The sequence below is a fragment of the Primulina tabacum genome, chromosome 11 (assembly GCF_025594145.1).
Source record: "Primulina tabacum isolate GXHZ01 chromosome 11, ASM2559414v2, whole genome shotgun sequence".
NCBI classification, from domain to species: Eukaryota; Viridiplantae; Streptophyta; class Magnoliopsida; order Lamiales; family Gesneriaceae; genus Primulina; species Primulina tabacum.
Window position 1 is genome coordinate 37,365,504 of NC_134560.1, and position 18,794 is coordinate 37,384,297.

The following is an 18,794-nucleotide window of genomic DNA, read 5'->3' on the forward strand; positions in this document are numbered from 1 at the left end:
CGAGGGGCTAGCTAAAAAAATTCACAAGATTTGAGGTATATTAATTATAGTTTTGAAGTGTGAATAATACATTATTCTTATTTTTTAGTTTCTTTAAATTACTAACGATTAAGTTTATTCTATCTACACCAAATAAACAAAGAAATCCAATGATTAATATTATATATTGTATGTCTCAAGCGCAAATTAATCCTCAAATATCTGAAAATATCTACTTAATAAATTAAAACTTTAGCAAATACTTTTATAAATTATTTTTGGATTATTGGCTTTCAGATTAAATCATTTCATCAATCGAAAAAAAATTATTTTTTAATATTTATTCCAAGCACATACTTTGTTTTTTTTGCTATCAATCAAAAACAATTTTGAAATAAATAAAATTCTCGTACGTTATTATCTTCTAAGAAAGAAGATCCATTATTGCAATCAATCGTAAGTTTTGCTATTTAAATTAGACCTCCAAATTATCGCATCCCTACCAGCACAAGACCACATTCATTGTACATTTTTTTTTTAAAATTGTACTTTCCATTTTATATATTTTTCCATATACATTACATAATTAAATCCAAGAAATAGTATATATAACAATTTACTACATGATTATTTAAAATTAATCAATAAATTTATAATAAAAATTACATTACCCGAAAAATTCAAGGCATTGTTATATATTTTTTCATTCATTATCTTTAGTACACCATTAAGGAAGAATATCTCATACTAATCAAATCTGTCCCTCAGGGTATTTTTTTTTATGTGTTCTTCCTATAATATCATATATAAATAACTTTTTTTTATATATTTGATTCGATTAATATAAAGTATAATAATATATATATCTAAAAAATTTCACAAATAATAATTTAAAAACTACTAGTAAGGCTACCAAATGGAGTCCTCAACCCATGTAACTTTTAGGCAAAAATTTGTGTGAGACGAGACGATCTCACGGGTCGTATTTTGTGAGACGGATATTTTATTTGGGTTATCCATGAAAAAATCTTATTTTTTATACTAAGAGCATTATTTTTTATTGTGAATATCGGTAGGGTTCACCTGTCTCACAGATAAAGATTCGTGATACCGTCTCACAGAGGACCTACTATAACTTTTATTCATTATGCAAAATTATGATATTTTAATATTAATTTAATTAGCAAATATGTATATAGATTTATTTGTGTTTTCAATATGATATACAAACTTGATGTAAATATAGTAGCTTATATTTCTTCTAAAGTTGTTCGTTTTCATGCTAGTTTTTCGATTTATTTTGAGACTCTGTCTTTTTTTTTTTTTAATTGAATCTTTGGATGATTAATGCAATTCTTATGATTGATGAAATTCCTTTAAATTTTTTTTATGAAAGTAATTTACGTATTTAAAGTAAGTATTTTGTAAAATAGTCTCACGTATAGTCATAAAAGTTTTTGTGATTTATTTATTGAATATATGTATATTAATAGAAGAACATATAGAATAATATTATGTATAAAATGTTATATTTATATTTAAGATGGATAGAATGATAATATTAAAAAGAAAAGAAAAGAAAAGAAAAGAATAACGTAGAAATAAAGCTTGGTAATTGATAATTAAGACACGAAACGCGGTTAAGGCAATTCTACGTTTACCAGTCAATCAATCTCGGAGAAACATTCTCAAAACATCTGTCCATTTCTAGCCAGCCAATTAAAAATCTCGTGAACACACACTGTGCGTAACACCCCCAACCTTAAATTCACTCACTCAATTGTATATGGTAATACCATTTCCCTCTGTTCTTCTTCATATTCTTTCCCTTTTTCTTCGTTTCACTGGAAGAATCTTTTCTTGATTTAGTTTTGCTTGCTGGTCGATTTTGTTTCTGGGTTTCTAATTTGAGCATGGAGTGCATTGAAGCAAGAGCTTTGAAATCGAGTTTCTTCTCTCAAATGGGTGTGAAGACCACCAGTTCCATGCAGGTCGATGATGTGTGGGGTTTGGCTGCTATCAGCAGCGTTGCGTCCGATGATTTCCCGGTTGAAGACCTCCTTAACCTTGATTTCTCCGAGAAAGAGCTGCAGGAGGGATGTTTTTTTATGGGAGATGATGAGGAGAAAGCCTCGCAGGAGACGAATTCGAATGATTTTTCCTCCATTTTTTCTGGCGCTGACGAATTTGATAACTTCTCCGCCGGAGAAATATCTTTTCCGGTAATCATTCAAGCTTCCCCATGTATATATATTGAAGGGAAAAAGGATTTTTTTAAAAAATCTTATGTTTGTTGCAGGTTGAGGATTTGGAGAACCTGGAGTGGTTGTCGCAATTTGTGGATGATTCTGCAACTGGGCTATCACTGATATGTCCCGACGAGAGTTTCATGGCGAAAACCGGAGCAGCCAGCGCGGCAAACCGGGTGGAGAAGCTGAGCAAACCGGTTCATAAAACCAGGAACCCGTGTTTTCCGACGAAGGTGTCTAGAAAGCCGAGGAGCAAAAGGTCCAAGGAAAACGGGCGGCCCTGGTCCTTGGTTTCGCCGGCGCTTAGCTCCGACGTGTCTTCTTCGGTATCGTCCTGCTCTTCCGGTTCAACAACCATGCCTCCTTTTGTATTCACGAACCCGGTTCAGGACATGGAGTTGTTGTCCTCCGTGGAAAAACCCCCGGTGAAGAAGAAGAAGATGAAACAGGAAACGGCCGGGGGTTTCGTTTCCGGCCGGCGGTGTACACACTGCCTTGTGCAGAAGACCCCTCAGTGGCGAGCCGGACCGTTGGGCCCAAAAACACTATGCAATGCTTGTGGTGTCCGGTTCAAGTCTGGCAGGCTTTTTCCAGAGTACAGGCCCGCTTGTAGCCCGACTTTCTCGCAGGAAATTCACTCCAACAGTCACCGGAAAGTTTTGGAAATGCGGCGGAAAAGGGAGGTGCTTGCGGCTTTGGAACTTGAGTTGACAGGGACTGTTTGACTTGGTAAATTTTGAACCGGTTTCGCGTAAACCGGCGGTGGTCCAAACGAGCAATTTTGGTGGTCAGTGGAAAGAAGGTAGGCTTAGGATTGAATTCTTTAGGGGGATTTATGATTTTAGGTTTTTATTTAATTTTAGATATATATTTTTTGCATTTATTTGCAGTTTTAAATATAATTAAATAATTAGCGTTTAAAAACGGTGATAATTGTTCACTATTAGAGAACTAACAAAGGGGTAGGGGTGTCGACCGGTCAACCCGAAACCCGACCCATCCGATCTGATTGACACCCCTACCAAAGGGGTAGGTAATTTTTGAATTTGAATAGCAAATTTAGTTTCTTAAATTTTAAAATTCAATCGTTTTGGGTAACAAATATTTTCTTACACTATTTTTCATTTCAGAACAAAAAATAAAAATAAAAATTGGAATCAAATATTAGAAAAGTGAAGTTGATTTTTGAATATTGAACTTGAATTGAAATTACTATAAATGTAACCACCATTAAATGTTTTAATGGTGGAGTTTGACAATTTTTTAATTCACAATTCACTCGTACACATTAAGTAAGAAAAAAATATATGCTTCTTGTTTTATTCAAGAGTAAGTCTTCACATATCTAAATGAGTCGATCTAATACATATTTATATTAAAAATTAATATTTTAATATAAAAAATAATATAGGTTCGGATATGAGATTCATAGTAGTTAAATGAGTCGATCTAATACATATTTATATTAAAAATTAATATTTTAACATAAAAAATAAATAGGTTCGGATATGATATTCATGGTAGAAAATTGAAATGTGAAATAATTTTTTTGATTTTTATTTAACAAAAGTTATCCTAAGGATATATTTTGGCAAATTATTAATCCACTTGTATAATTATTTCTCCAACGTCATCACTTTCTCACTTTAAAATTTAAAGAGTAATATCTTGTGATACTCTGAGACGAGTCAATCTTACCGATATTCACAATAAAAAGTAATATTTTTAGCATAAAAAGTAATATTTTTTCATGGATGACCTAAATAAGATATCTGTCTCACAAAATTACGATCCGTGAGACTGTCTCACACAAATTCTTGCCTTAAAAAACATCATCATTTTCTCAATTATTTATAAAATATCAGCATAATTCTCTATCATTATCTATATTTCTAATTTACAAAATATAAAATAAATAAATATAAATTTCAATTGTAATCAATAATTAATTTCTGACAAATTTATTAGATCGTAAAATCTACGCCGCTAATGGTGGTATATAGTTTATTTATTTATTTATTTATTTATTTATTTTCACTTTGAAAAATCCTTTGTTGAAAGATTAACACAAAGGACAGTTGGCCCATCTTGCCATTAGCTGGTGGATTGGAGCCCACTATTGTTGAGATTTGAATTGAGTGGTCTTCTCCACTTGTCAAATTTCCATGTCAAATTTAAAATATCAAAACATAGGTCTATGCAATTTTATCTGTTTATTCTGACTTAAACATCGAAGAAGTTCGGCAACTTTCCAACTCCTCTCGTAGGTCCGTGGTACTGTAAAAAATAACAACGATATTTATTTATGGCAAAAACTTGTGTAAGACGATCTCACATGTCGTATTTTATGAGATAGATCTCTTATTTGAGTCATCAATGAAAAAATATTATTTTTTATGTTAAGAGTATTTCTTTTTATGGTAAATATCGGTAGAGTTGACCTGTCTCACATATAAAAACTTGTGAGACCGTCTCACAAGAGATCTACTATTTATTTATTATATCTCGATTCGACACATTTTAACTCTTTTTCAGCGGGCGATGACTCGGAACAGCTAACCATTTCTCCCATGGAATGGAAAGACATTCCAAGATTCAATAATTTAAGAATGGGATGCAGTAAATATTTTAGAATAATGGTCACTCTTATGTATTTGAAATACACATTAATAAAAATAAATTGTTGGCATTTAAGATATAGGGTAGGGTGGGGGGTAGGGGGGTTCAACTGTTTGTGGCAAATTGAATTAACTAGATGCAAGTGTCCCTACTACTCCAATTAAAAATTAGATCAATTATTGGTGGTACGTAAAGTTGAAATGAGGTGTGGCATGTGGGAGTGGATGGGAATCATTTTTTTACGGTTGTTCATTAATCGTGTTTATTTATATTTTAGTAAGTTTTTTGTGAGACGGTTTCACGTATTTTTATATGTGAGATAGGTCAATCCTAACGATATTTACAATAAAAAGTAGTTTTGTTATGTTGTTCATTGATCGTGTTTATTTATATTTGAGTAGGTTTTTGTGAGACGGTCTCATGTATCTTTATATGTGAGATGGGTCGACCCTAACGATATTCACAATAAAAAGTAATATTCTTAGCATAAAAAGTAATAATTTTTCATAGATGACCCAAATAAGAGATCCTTCTCACAAAATACGATCCGTGAGACCGTCTCACATAAATTTTTATCTTTATATTTTCATAAGGTATACTTGTTCTATCATGTCAAAACGGATTGGGAAAATCTCAACCCACCACGAATGGCAGGTTGGGCGATGAACCCATCAAAACTTAAAAATAACAAATTCAACTATGGATTTTTAAAATCTAATATTAATATTCTTAATTAAAAAAATCTCAATATATGATGAAATTGACTATTCAAATTACTAAAAAAAATTGTTCATGTTTTTGAGCTACGAAATTATACATTAACGAGGGAATGATTCTTGAATTTAAAATGAAAAAATTACATTTTTTATCTTATAATTTGTATTTTTATTTTATTTTGATATGTTAATAATGAAGTTGTATTTTTAGTCTTATAACTTGGATTTCTTTTTTATTTCGGTTATCTTACAATGATTTTTTTAGTCATGTGACTTGCATATTTATTATTATTTTTGGTCATTTTTTGACTCGAGTGCATCGTGTTTTTCGGTGAAAAGGACATAAAATGAAAAATATAAGTTATAAGACTAAAAGTGAAAATTCACCATAACAATACAAAAAATGAAAAAAAAAATACAAATTGCAGGATTAATAATAAAAATTTATCGTTGCCCGAACTAAAATTTAATTTTTTTTCGAAATGTTTTCTTGAATTTTCCTCACTAATAACAAGATATGGTACTTGCTATATTTTTACTCCTCGATAATCCACTAGTTTAATTTAAGCTTTACAAGACTCCTAAACATAAGAAACGAAACCTTAACTTCATCATACATAATCTCACAGTAAATATGATATTTATATAGAGAGACACACAATACACACATGATAATTAAATCAAATAAAAAAATAACTTGTTTAATAACTAATAGAATTTTAATATTAATATTTTAAAAAATAACCGACGGACCAACTCAACCGACCCCAACGAGCCTTACTAAATCATAACCCAAATGAGCTTAACCCGTTTTGACCCGCCTTCAAATGAGTTACTAAAATCTTAACTCAACCCACTTTCTTAAAGCGGGTTGAGTTGGTCCAACAGGTCCAACCCAAATCATAATATCATATCTCAATAGTCATATTACACATATTTTGAGAAGTAATACTATTGCAGACACGATGGTATTTGAAACTCTGTTCACAGAGAACTCCTAATGCTTTAATGTACCTAAGCAGATCTTAAGTTGTGTCAAACCAGACAGGACTTATTTAACTAGCTGGAGATGTAAAAGAAGAGAAAATATGTTTGCAAGGAACGAGAGAAAATAATTATTGGTTTTATTTTATGAAAATGAAAAGGGGGCCTTACGTTTAGCAAAATGACATGCACTGTCATAATTTCTTTCCGGGGAACTATCATGTTACTGTAATCCACATTTCCACTTGCCCACATGCAAGCTCGATTAGTGGAATACAATTTCTGATGGTAAAAAGTATGTGCTCCATGCAAGCAAAGTGATTTCGAGAGCATGCAAGGAAAAAAACCTGACATGGTCGGTGGAGCATGATTGCATGTAAAAAAAAAGGAGTCATGAATTGCAAAATATTTCCAGTTACAAAAGGCTACGGTGGCTATGGCATTATAATAAATAAACTATACAAAAATCATAACAAGTACCATAAGCTTTGGATGCTTAAGTCAGACGTGAAGATAATCGCAATGCGCTCCCTTCCTACATCGCCCATACGCATTGTATGGACACAAGACATCTCGCTTGTTAAAGTGTTGATTACCTCCCCGTCCTCCACCAAACGTTGGCTGCCTGTTCCAAGGCCTACCACCACCACCAAAAACAGAATCTCGACCCTGACCATTCATTTGGCCTGAAAACTGCCCTTCATTGTGATTTTGTTCGCCACCCCATGCACCGTGGTTCCCTTGTGGCGCACCCCATCCTTGGTTTGAAGTTCCTTGAGCTGAAACTTCCACAGGAGGCCGAGATCCAGATGGGCCCCACCTGTTCCCGGAAACGGGCCTTTCAACCGGAGGACCACCCCAACCTGGGGTTGGAGTCCAACCAGAATTTACATTTCCGGGCATGGGACCCTGAGTGTTAGCTCCTGCATTTGTAGTGGGAGCAACCCAACTGGAATTTGCATTCCCTCTGGGTGGCGCTTCAACAGGATGTCCCCTGTTTGTGTTTGTATTTCCGGCTGAAGGATTCCCCAATCCCATGTTCGGGTTGGCATGCTGCATGCCCCAGCCAGTGTTAAGTATTTCAGGTCTCACCCCCGAGGGAGCATTGTTTTCTGCTGGCGCAATTCCCCAACTTGCATTTGGTGTAGCATGAGGGTATATGTTTGGTTGACTACCCTGATTAGGTCTCCAAAATTCAGATTGAGGCCCAGCGGTAGTGCTTTGGTTAACTAAACTCGGAGTAGAATTCTGAACTGGTGCAGTCCAACCATATTCGTGGGGCTGCCTAGACTGTGCAGTGCTACTCCAACCCTGAGTTTCAGCTAGAGGACTCTGACTAGAAACCCGCTGAACTGACTGGAGCATGATGGGAGGATGTAGATTCATCTGTACAGCATGTGGTTCACTTGAAATGGTTGGCTGAAGATGCAGAGAATCTGCTGAGGCCACCAGTATTCCTTGTTGAGGCATAGGCAGGGTTGGATTAAAATTAGAGCTACACTGAACAGCGGAATGATGCTCCATATCTCGTAAAATTGCAGTAGGAGATGAAACTACTCCCTTAACACCAGGGGATTGAATTGCTCCAGAGGGAAGATCACCTTCTCCTTCGGTCCAACTTGCATTACCCAGTGCAGACATAGGAATTGGAATGTTTGTAACAGCATTCCCAGTCCGTTTTTCAGTAGAACATTTAGCAATAGATCTGGAATTTTGATCAACAGTGGGCATCACCCGGCCATGGTTTAAGGAAGTTGTGTGGAGGGTGTCAATTGGGGGGATCATATGGTCAACAGCTGGCAACTCTGCTTGAAATTTACCAACCAAAGCATTAGATATAAGTATCGAGTGATCTTGCTCCTCTGTGGTTCTCCAGATCCTTAAATCAGATGGGAAGTAACCAGCATTGTTCCATTTTCGCAATCGTGCCATAGAAAAAGGTCCTTGAACTTTTCCTGAAGGATCCTGATAATGCCAAATCTTTTTTCTGTCGTTAACCTTGATATTGTTTTCTGCTACCCCAGCCGGGAGAGATGCTTGAGATGTTAATGATGAAACACCAGAAAGCGAATCAGCTTCAGACGCAGCATTCATCGTCCTATCAGCAGACATGGAATTAGCAGAACTGACCTTCTCTAAATTGTTGGATTTCTGTGGCTCTCGGTCAGTTTCTGAATTAATACAATTTTCATTTACCATCTCACCAACACAGGTAGCATTGGCAGAAAAATCATTACCAGACACGCTTCTACTCAATTCAGCAGACATGGAATTAGCAGAACTGAGCTTCTCTAAATTGTTAGATTTCAATGGCTCTCTGTCAGTTTCTAAATTACGACAATTTTCATTTACCATCTCACCGCCACAGGGAGCATTGGCAGAAAAATCATTGCCAGACACGCTTCTACTCAATTCAGCAGATGTGGGATTAGCAGAACCGAGCTTCTCTAAATTGTCAGATTTCTGTGGCTCTCGGTCTTCTGAATTATGACAATTTTCATTTACCATCTCACAACCACAGGGAGCATTGGCAGAAAAATCATTACCACACACGCTTCTTCTCAATTCAGCAGACTTGGGATTAGCAGAACTGAGCTTCTCTAAATTGTTGGCTTTATGTGGCTCTCGGTCAGTTTCTGAATTACGACAATTTTCATTTACCATCTCACCACCACAGGGAGCATTGGCAGAAAAATCATTACCAGACACACTTCTACTCAATTCCAATTTTTTGGGGGGGATTTTTACTGGCGAACCCCAAGAATCATTTACAGGATCATCGCCTTCAGGAGAGATCAGGTCTTTCACTCTCCTGCTAACAGAAGAACCTCTAGATCTCCAGAAATAATCTGTACAAAACAAATAATTGTACGCGGATTAGACCATGGATATATTATATACTGTAGACATTACCAAGTATACAAAATGATAATGAAGAAAACCTTGTCTACTATCTTCAGTTTCATGATCGCTGTCGTCAGATTTATAACTTGGATCCATCTTTGGATCAGAATGTATTTCTGGAATTTCCTTAAGTCGGCGGTCACGGTCTTCAGGGGTCCTCAAAATCTGCAACTTCTCCACACACTCTTTGAGCGTGAAAGTCGGTCAAGGATAGCATCTCATTTACACAAGTGACATAGGTAGTTATGAAATCCACATGCTTAGGACTAAATGATCAAACCACATATATAACCATAAATACTGGGATAGAATGATTCTTTTAAAATGATTTCATGAATCAGAGAACATATGCCTCACATTTTGATGAACTTTAATGTTGTTTATATTGATCAATTCAGCAGAAAAAATAGTAACATTTAGTACAAGTGTACAACAAATCTCAGATGTTACAAAAGGCAAGAATAAAGAAAGACCAATCTATTATACAGATCGGGTACACAAAAATTGCATGGTGTGATCAGATACACTTTATTCGTTAAGTGATTCACAATGTGGACATATTTGTTGCATATGTCAATTCAACCACAACTCCACAAGAAATATTTTAACAATTCTGCAGGCCAGTGATTTAACACTACAGTCTACATGTAACAAAAAATTAGCAAAAAATATAGTTGATAAAATCAAAAAAAGAAAAAACAGGATATTCCTTTTGATGTCCTAAATCACTTGCTCGATCACGAAGATGACTAAGCCGCACAATCTCTGATTCGAGCCACTGCATGTAACAATTGGAAAGGACAAAGAAAACTCCAATGAATCAAAATAAAAATGAGTCCATTAGCCACATTTTTTAACAGTTGTCAGTCACATTGGTTAAGCCTTGAGAAAAACAAAATCTTACGCATAAAACATCTACAAAGTTTCAAAATGTGGCCTACATTATGGAATAGCAGCACTGAGCAGCCTCATTCATGGTAGAGGCGTCAAAACTGTGCTCTTTCTGTCCAATTTTGCCAACTTTATATTCGTTTGACTACTCATAGGCAAGTTTATCCACATCTTAAGTTGAATATAGCATATAATCTTAGGCGACACATATTTCAAAGTTCTGGTGGTGTCTGGAAACTATATAATGGTAGCAATGTTCTCTAAAATAAATTATATTCACTTCCAACAAAACACACTCCTTAGAGCATGGAAATATGACATCAAGTAACTAGCAAAGATCAATCGTAGGTCACCAACCACCTTTATTCATTCCCAAAAGAAGCTTAAAATAACACATAACATTCATTCAAGCTTTAATAAGTGGAATATATTTTGAATGATTGCAGTGAACAATAAACATACATCATTAACTTTAACCGCCTGGATTTCCATTGTCTTGTAAAGAATCTCACCCTACAAAAAGACATTTATTAATTTAAAACAATGTCCTTATGCTAGCCTAAAATTGTAAAAAAATAAAAAACAAAAGCCAGATGTAGGTGTATAATTACCACAGTCAGCCGACTGATAAGTCCACACTTGATACTCTGACGTAGACGCTTGCATTCCTCCTGAAAAATTAGGATAAAAATATAATGAATACTGGTTCTAAAAACTGCATTAATTTCAGGCATTTCGAAACATACGTGTAATCTTCCAATGTGTTTTAATTTAATATAAAGCCTACTAGTATCTCGCAGTTAGGCACTGCATATAAGTGTGCATTCCAACATATCGACCAAGAATTTTGTTAATTCTTGAAGTGTGTAGACCCAAAAAGCAATATTGACATCGAAAGCAAGCCATTCAAGAAAAACAAAGCTAACTTTGTCTCCTAAGCCAAATATTGATTGACATAACAGAGAGTAGGGATGAATCTACCGTGCTTTAAAAAAATTTCCAGGTTGCAAACTTAAAGTATTACATGATCGATATTCAGTTCCCAAAAATGCCATATTCATTTCATTTATTTAGTGGTTTGGGGGCTGGGGATGTTGCCTGGCATCCAGCTGATGTAGGAAATTTCCTGTAAAAGAAGACACTACCCAATCACCTCAGTGAACTCTTGATTTGAGATTGTATCAACAGATATGACTTCAATCTTGTCTAGGTTTAATATCTCAACCAGAGTGTCAGTAGTCCTTTTACCAATTTTATATGGCTCCTCTGCCTTGCTTGTGCCTGCATACAAATACCAAGAAAAACAAATTTTTATTTCTTTATTTTATTTCTATCATTAAGTGGTTCAGTGGAGGAAGGGCAGGAAGGTCTCCAGGGGTGATCACGACAAAACATAAGGAAAAAGCTCCTTGAGAACTTAAAGATAACAGATTCTGAGATTGGTTATACAATTTAAAAAATATCTTATTTCAATTACCAAAAGAACTTCTTACCAACAACTTGCACCAGTCTATACATGTCCTGCTTTTGAATACTACCAGAAATTCGTATTCTCACAAACACCCCTATTACTTTATCATGAAAAGTTTGAACATCTTCAAGGAGATCTTCCATCAACTTTCTATGCAGGTATATCAAGCTAATGTTGTGAATGTCAATTGCTGCATAATCATCGAGATTAGACTGAGGCCCCCAAATGCCTTTTTTGCGTATTTTTCTTCTCCCATCTTTCTGACCCTTGGTCAGGTGGTCTGCATTGCCATCGGCATCTAGCTGGTTATTTTCAATGTAAATAGCACTTTCTTGAACATCTTCATTTTGCTCATCTCTGATAAGAAAATGAGAGTCAAGAAGTTTTAACACTTCAAAATGCCCAACTCGAGGTTTCCCAAATATTATTTCAAGTCTTGCATCACATACAATTTGACTCTTCCGACGTGGATCACGAAGTTTGTTTCTTTTAATATACTCAAGCAAAAGATCTTGCACATCAAACTGAGAGAGTTTAGATATGTCACCATTTTTCATGTGAGAAACAAATTCAAGTAGCTCCTTGGAAGCCCACTCAGAGCTTCCAGATGATGAAAGAACTTTGTCTCCAGTAACATCACCTGCACTCACCAATTCCTTCTCTTTGGTGAGCGACTTTGGTTTCTTCTCCAACTTTCTTCTTTTAGCTTTGATTGCATTTAAGTTCTCAATAGAAATGTCTGAACCAGACCCTTCGTCATTCTCGTCAGCTTGTGCTTCAGAAGATCCTTGTTTACTTAGACTAGAAAACGCGTTTGATCCTTTCCACCGATTTTTAGCCTCTGCCACTTCTACTGATGAAAGTGACAGCTTAGATTTTAATTGGATATAGTAATGCTTGAAAAGATACTCCCATCCACCCCTGTCGTCGAAATCTATTTGGTTTTGAATCTGTCAAGAAGGGTCATAGCAACGCGATAAGAATATAATCCAACAACATATAAAGTTCAAAGCAAGCCATCACCATCACATGACTAACTTTTTAAAATCAAAAGAAGAAAATCTTCCAGATACCAAATTGGCATCACATGTAACAGTCACACATTCACAATTGATTGAGTAGAAAGAGAAAAATATTCTTCACACACTCGTAAGTGTAACCCATCTCATACTTGCGTGTATGACTATGATATAAAATTACCAAATGTTTCTAGCCAAACGAGCAGGAAAAAAATATAACTGAAAGCTAAGTAACTTCAGAAATATTATAAAGTAAAATTCAAAGCCAAAAGGAAAGAAAAACACGTGTCAAATAAATGTGCAGTTTGTCCAGAACTTGCAATTCAATCCACACTTAGAATTTGTCTGTTACGATAAACCTTTAACAGAACTTTGAATGGTATAGGTAGGCTGCAAATAAATACCAAAGATGAACAACCAATGGTTTAGAAATTTGTGACTTATAAAGGCTAATATGTCAAACGTTAGTCAATGCATCATTGAAACAAAACCATGAGAAGAAATAGAAAGGGTGAAGAGAGAACAAAGAAGCACATACATCCGTCTTTCCCTGTTCATGATTTTCAATTAGCATCACAGTTCTCTTGCAGATCTCACAAAAGCCTTTATTTCCTCTAACACATGAGATAATCACATCTTTACTGCATCTCTTGCACAAGGAGAATGTACATGTGTAACACATAAAAACAGCATTCTTCTCACAAATGCTACACATATGCCAACCTTGGAACAAGTAAAAAAATAAAGCAGTTATACAAGAGGGGAAAATAATATTTGACATAATTGACGTTAGAACCAGCTAAGGAACAGTATCAACTGTAGCATCATCGCACCTTATAACGTACTTAATTTACTTGTTCACCTAATTAGCATTTGGTTTTTGTGAAACTCATGTTTTTTTAACGTATTTAATTTACGCAGTAAATTTCCTTATTGTTAAGATCAAATGTAGCTGGATTAGAAATATTTGATGTTGGCATAAAACTTAGATTTAAATCTTTAATGCATGATCTACTAATTGTTCATGTATTCAAGCCACAATTCTCAAATAGTATCACCATATCTCCACTCTCATGGCCGCTCTTAACCGCCATGTTAAACACCATCCAGCTAGTAGTGTAAAAAAACACCACACTATCACCACTAACGAACCAAGTAAATAAAACAGAGTTTGAGTTATTATTTGCAAATAATCTAGAATAATTTACGTGAATATGCTGTGTGTCCCGGTTGTATGGGTGATTACAAATTTGATATGGGATGCACACAAAAGATATGTAGAGAGAGATTTCACTTGTGTGGATCTAAAAAGAAAGAAAAATGAAAGAACTAGAAATATTACACTTTCAGGGTACAACGATTGGTGTCTGTTGAGAAAAAAAGAAAAGCCATCAGTATTATAACTCTTAGTCAAATTTAACACATGATAGTCCGGATCAAAATTGAACTTCTCGTATTTATTCATTCTGTGGAGTGAAACATCTAAAGACAAGAATCCGCTTCATTATTATATCTCCATTTCATCTGGAATTCATCGCCAATTCCCATTATGTAAACTAAAAAAATTGTTTATTAGACGTATGTTTCAGAGCAGTTGAGAACAGGCTAAAATGGAAAAATTAACAGCCCATGCTTACAAGGAAACTCATTATTTGTGATAATCAAAATCATAATCATTTAAATCAATAACATCATTAATGTGGATTTAACAGCATGGCTGCTTAAGCAATAATCAGGTGAAATGGTCTAAAGCATCCATCAACAGATACAGTAACTTATGAATGTGTTTTGAATCAATATGAAGAAATTCATACCACAGTTCCACCGACCCTTAGCCCTGAAAAATGCCTCATCTCGATTAACACAGGATGGATGATAGGCCTTTGGGCAACCTCTGGGAATTAAAGGAAGAAACTTCATCGGTTAGCAGCATGAAAACATATGAAACCGAGCATATTCTGAAAATAAAGAACACACACTATCTTTCTCCTAGTTAAGTTTGAAAAGATCACATCCCAAATCTCAGAAACTTACCTACGGCCACATAGCACCAACTCCCCGCTATCAAAGCAAATGAAGCAAACATCCTCCCCTACCTTCTTCCTGGACGAAGCTTTTGTTGTGACCTTAGAAATTGATGAATTCCTTAAAAACTTCCCTCTTTTCCGCTTCCCTTCAGATGCTATCCTTGATTCAGCCACTTCTGTTTCAGTCTCTATTTCAGTTGCCTCCTCGTCCATGATTTTTTCATCTTCCTTATCTTGTACAGCAGCAGGTGAATCATCCATTTCCTGATCAGGATCAGTCACAACTGTTATTGTGTTATCGCTATGAATTTTATCAGTCACCGCCAAGCTCGTTGTCCAAGTTTCCACTTCAGCACCCTCCAATTGAGCCTCCATGGTCACGTCGTTCCAGAACACATCTGATTCCACTCTCTCATCTATTTCCATTCCACTATTTCCTGCAGGAAACTCCTCATCTGCAACTGCCACGTCCCTGTTTTCTGCAGCAATGACAGACTCGACTAGCTTGAAATCCTTTACACTATCCTCACAAATGCACTTTTCCTCCACCATCTTCATTTCAGACATTAATTTTTCCTCAGCAGATACTTCTTCATTACCCGCAAGCTTATCTCTCAGATCAGTACCACTGGATTCATGAACCTTCTCATCTTCACGGAAATTAACCAAATTTGTGTCCACTTCAGTTATTAGATCCAACTCTACATTAACATCAGTGATGGGTGTCTCCTTAGTTATAAAGAGGTCGAGTTTTTCCTCTTTAACGCCAGAGGATTTCTCAGCTATCCCAGCTTCTAAATAGTTTTCCATAAAGTCAACCTTATCCTCGCGATCCTCGCCACCCACCACCACCACCTCTAAATCATTTTCGAAATCCCCACAGTGAGCAAAATCAACCTGAGCTCCCACTTCTTCAACCTTCTCTTCCTCGCTGATCACACTCTCCATCACCAGCTCGGCTCTATCATTAAGAAACTCCATTCCCTCACTAGCTGCCAGAAATTCATCACCTCTTACGTATTCGGGCGACCCAGAAAATGCCGGTGCTTCATCTGCGTCAGCGACCACCGCCTCGACCTCGGAATTAGCTATGGTCATAAATTCTTCCTCTGTTGCCATTCCAAGATTTGGTTCCACCGAAATTTCATCCTCTCTTCCATCTACTTTCGGCTCAGAAAACAACACCGAATTCCCTGCATCAGACACCGCCGATGCCACCTTGGAATCATCCAATAGCCCAGATCCTTCATCGGGTTTTCTTTTCAGTTGAGGGTCCTCAACATCAGAAATCATCACTTCTCCGCCACCTTCCTCCGTCAACTCTTCCACCGGCACAACCGCCATCACCACCCGGGACTCTGCAGCGGCATTACCCTCCAAACCAGCCTTTCCTCCAACTTCATCAGCCACCGCCTCTGACGAGAACATTCCATTCCATTCACCCGATTCCAGCAGAAACTCGCATTCCTCAGCAATTTTTGCATCACCGGTTTCAAAAGTTTCCCTTTCCAAATCCGATTCAGGGGTTTTTGGCAAGTTCGAAAAAGTGTCCTCATCGTCCTCCATGGGAATCCAGCCCTCTCTTTCCCTCACAGAACCCTATGCGAGAAATCTTTGATGGGGTTTCTGGAGACACTGTAGAAGAAGGAATCTATCGTCGTATTAAACATTGAGAAGCTTACTTTGTTTTTTATGCGAAACGGGCCTCCAACTGGTTGGCCCAATATAAACGGGCCTACAAAGTAGGGTAGATATTTTCATTGGCCCAACTTGATATGGAAGTATTTTCGAGTGTCTCGATTTCAACTTCAATTTTTATAATTTTTATCTAAAATCAGAAGCCCGAGTTACTTCTTTTTTGTTTAAAATTACAATTTTACGTTTATATCTTTAAAATATTTATCATATTACATTTGTATTAATACAATTTTGTATTTTTTATATTTTTATTTTTATTAATCTTATATAATTTTTTAACAGTCATGTTATAAAAAATAAATTAATTTTGATAAAATATTCATAATTTAATAATAATTAAATAAACACACTATTGTTGGTGTGAGTATCAAATTTTAGATAATTAAAATATATCGATTTTATATAATTTAAGGATATGATTATCATTTAACTAAAAATTAAGTTTGGAAATAATTATTCTCCAAACACTCAAACTTTAGTGGGGTGTATTCAATTCAGATTTTTGATTATTTTTAATGATTTTTTCAAATTATAGACTTTATGGATTTGATAGATTTTTATTGACTTATACAGAATCTCACAGATTTATAAACAGATTTACTTGGATTCATGTAGACTTTTTTGCAAGATTTTTATAGACTTTTGTGAATTTTTTTTTATAGAATTTTATACTTAATTATAACATATTATGAACTAATAATTAGTTAACATATATAACATATTCAGTTTAAAATATTTTTTCAATATTTATATTAATAAGTAAATTTACTTACTTAAAAGTTAAATCATTTAATCCTTATATATGTATATATGTGAGTTTGTATGCATGTTTGTAAATTTTTAAAATACATCAATTGATTAATCTGTAACATTGTTTTTGAATTGATAATATACATATGAAAAAAATATTATTTATTATTATGTAGATATAATTTTGTATAAAAATATCATAGCTTACACATTAATTGAAACTGCTAAAAAGAATTTAAAAAATTATGGTTGTTGCGAAGCTATTCAATTATTAATAATTAAGTAACATTTTTTGGATCATCTTTTATCATTATTGAATATTACATTAATTTGTATAAATCATAAATTAAAAATCACAAAATAAATCTGTAATTCAAAATTTCTTATGATATTAAAATAAAAAATTATTAAATGAAAAATCAGCCAAAAAATGAAAATTTTGATAAGGAAATATGAAAATATAGAGATACATTTCGAAAATTTAAGAGAGTGATAGAGATAGATGAGAGAAGATAAGAAAAGAGGTGATGCAAAGCGACAAATCGAGAAATAAATAGCTTGTGTATGAGTTAGAAGTTTTAAAAATCCATCCAAATCTTTGGGTTGAAACAAATACAATTTTTAACAATTTATAGTTGTACCTTAGAATTTAATGTTTGTATGTTAACGAATTTCATGAAATTATTAAAAGTCTATTGAAAATTTGAATACCTCTTGACTTTTATAGAGTTTTTAAAAGTCAATGTTGAATACCACTTGACTTTTTAAAACTCCATGGAAGTCTATTTTGAATACCACTTAGACTTCTATTTCTAAACTCTCTCTACTTTAACTTCTTACCAATTTGAAAATAATATGTAGAATAATCACTTTAAAATAAGAAAAACTCTCCAAACCACTCCGCAAAATAATATTAATAAATTTGTCCAATTGGGTTATAAACAGGGTAAATTTGAAAAAAATATATCTGTACATATTTACTTTAAGATTCAGTACCTAGATGATTTTTTTTACAAATCAGTACCTGACACACACTATAAATTAGTTTTAATTCCCTGAAAAGATAAATTTACATTTTTGTCCTTTTATTATTTAAATAAAGATATAATTTTACCCACCAAATCAATTGTGTGTTTTCCATCTACCAAAGTATTAGTATCTATTATGGGGTTTCAGATACTTGATTGTGTTATTTGAATACTCCAAATGTGTAAAAAAATACTATATTTTTGAAAAATCACCTTAAATTCAATCATTATTGGTTTTTCATTAAAAATTCATTATGATGAATTATTCATGTCATTTTATTTTTAAAAAAATATAGTTCTTCACTCATCATGAAATAAGATTAAATACTTATTTTGACATATAAAGTATCTATTTTGAAGTTTCAGATACTTGATTTGTCTCTTTAAATACTCCAAATGTGTAAAAAAATACTGGATCTTCGAACGATCACCATAAATTCATTCATTATTTGTCTTTTC

General features: G+C 34.4%; 2 protein-coding genes across 2 annotated transcripts; one reads left to right on the forward strand and one right to left on the reverse strand.

The window, feature by feature from the left end:
• The first annotated feature begins 1,740 nt into the window (after positions 1–1,740).
• On the forward strand, positions 1,741–3,184 carry LOC142518872 (GATA transcription factor 7-like). Its single transcript, XM_075621696.1, has 2 exons — positions 1,741–2,201; positions 2,279–3,184. Exons 1-2 carry the CDS (start codon positions 1,893–1,895, stop codon positions 2,951–2,953), a joined length of 984 nt encoding a protein of 327 aa, XP_075477811.1. The 5' UTR covers positions 1,741–1,892; the 3' UTR covers positions 2,954–3,184.
• A 3,703-nt stretch (positions 3,185–6,887) lies between these two features.
• On the reverse strand, positions 6,888–16,512 carry LOC142517699 (zinc finger CCCH domain-containing protein 19-like). The gene is made up of 10 exons (XM_075620083.1): positions 14,867–16,512; positions 14,647–14,726; positions 13,371–13,555; positions 11,836–12,763; positions 11,496–11,623; positions 10,954–11,013; positions 10,805–10,855; positions 10,159–10,229; positions 9,490–9,644; positions 6,888–9,396 (listed from the first exon to the last, which is right to left on the reverse strand). The coding sequence occupies exons 1-10, from the start codon at positions 16,423–16,425 to the stop codon at positions 7,049–7,051; spliced, it is 5,565 nt and encodes a 1,854-aa protein (XP_075476198.1). The 5' UTR covers positions 16,426–16,512; the 3' UTR covers positions 6,888–7,048.
• Between the last annotated feature and the right edge of the window lie 2,282 nt (positions 16,513–18,794).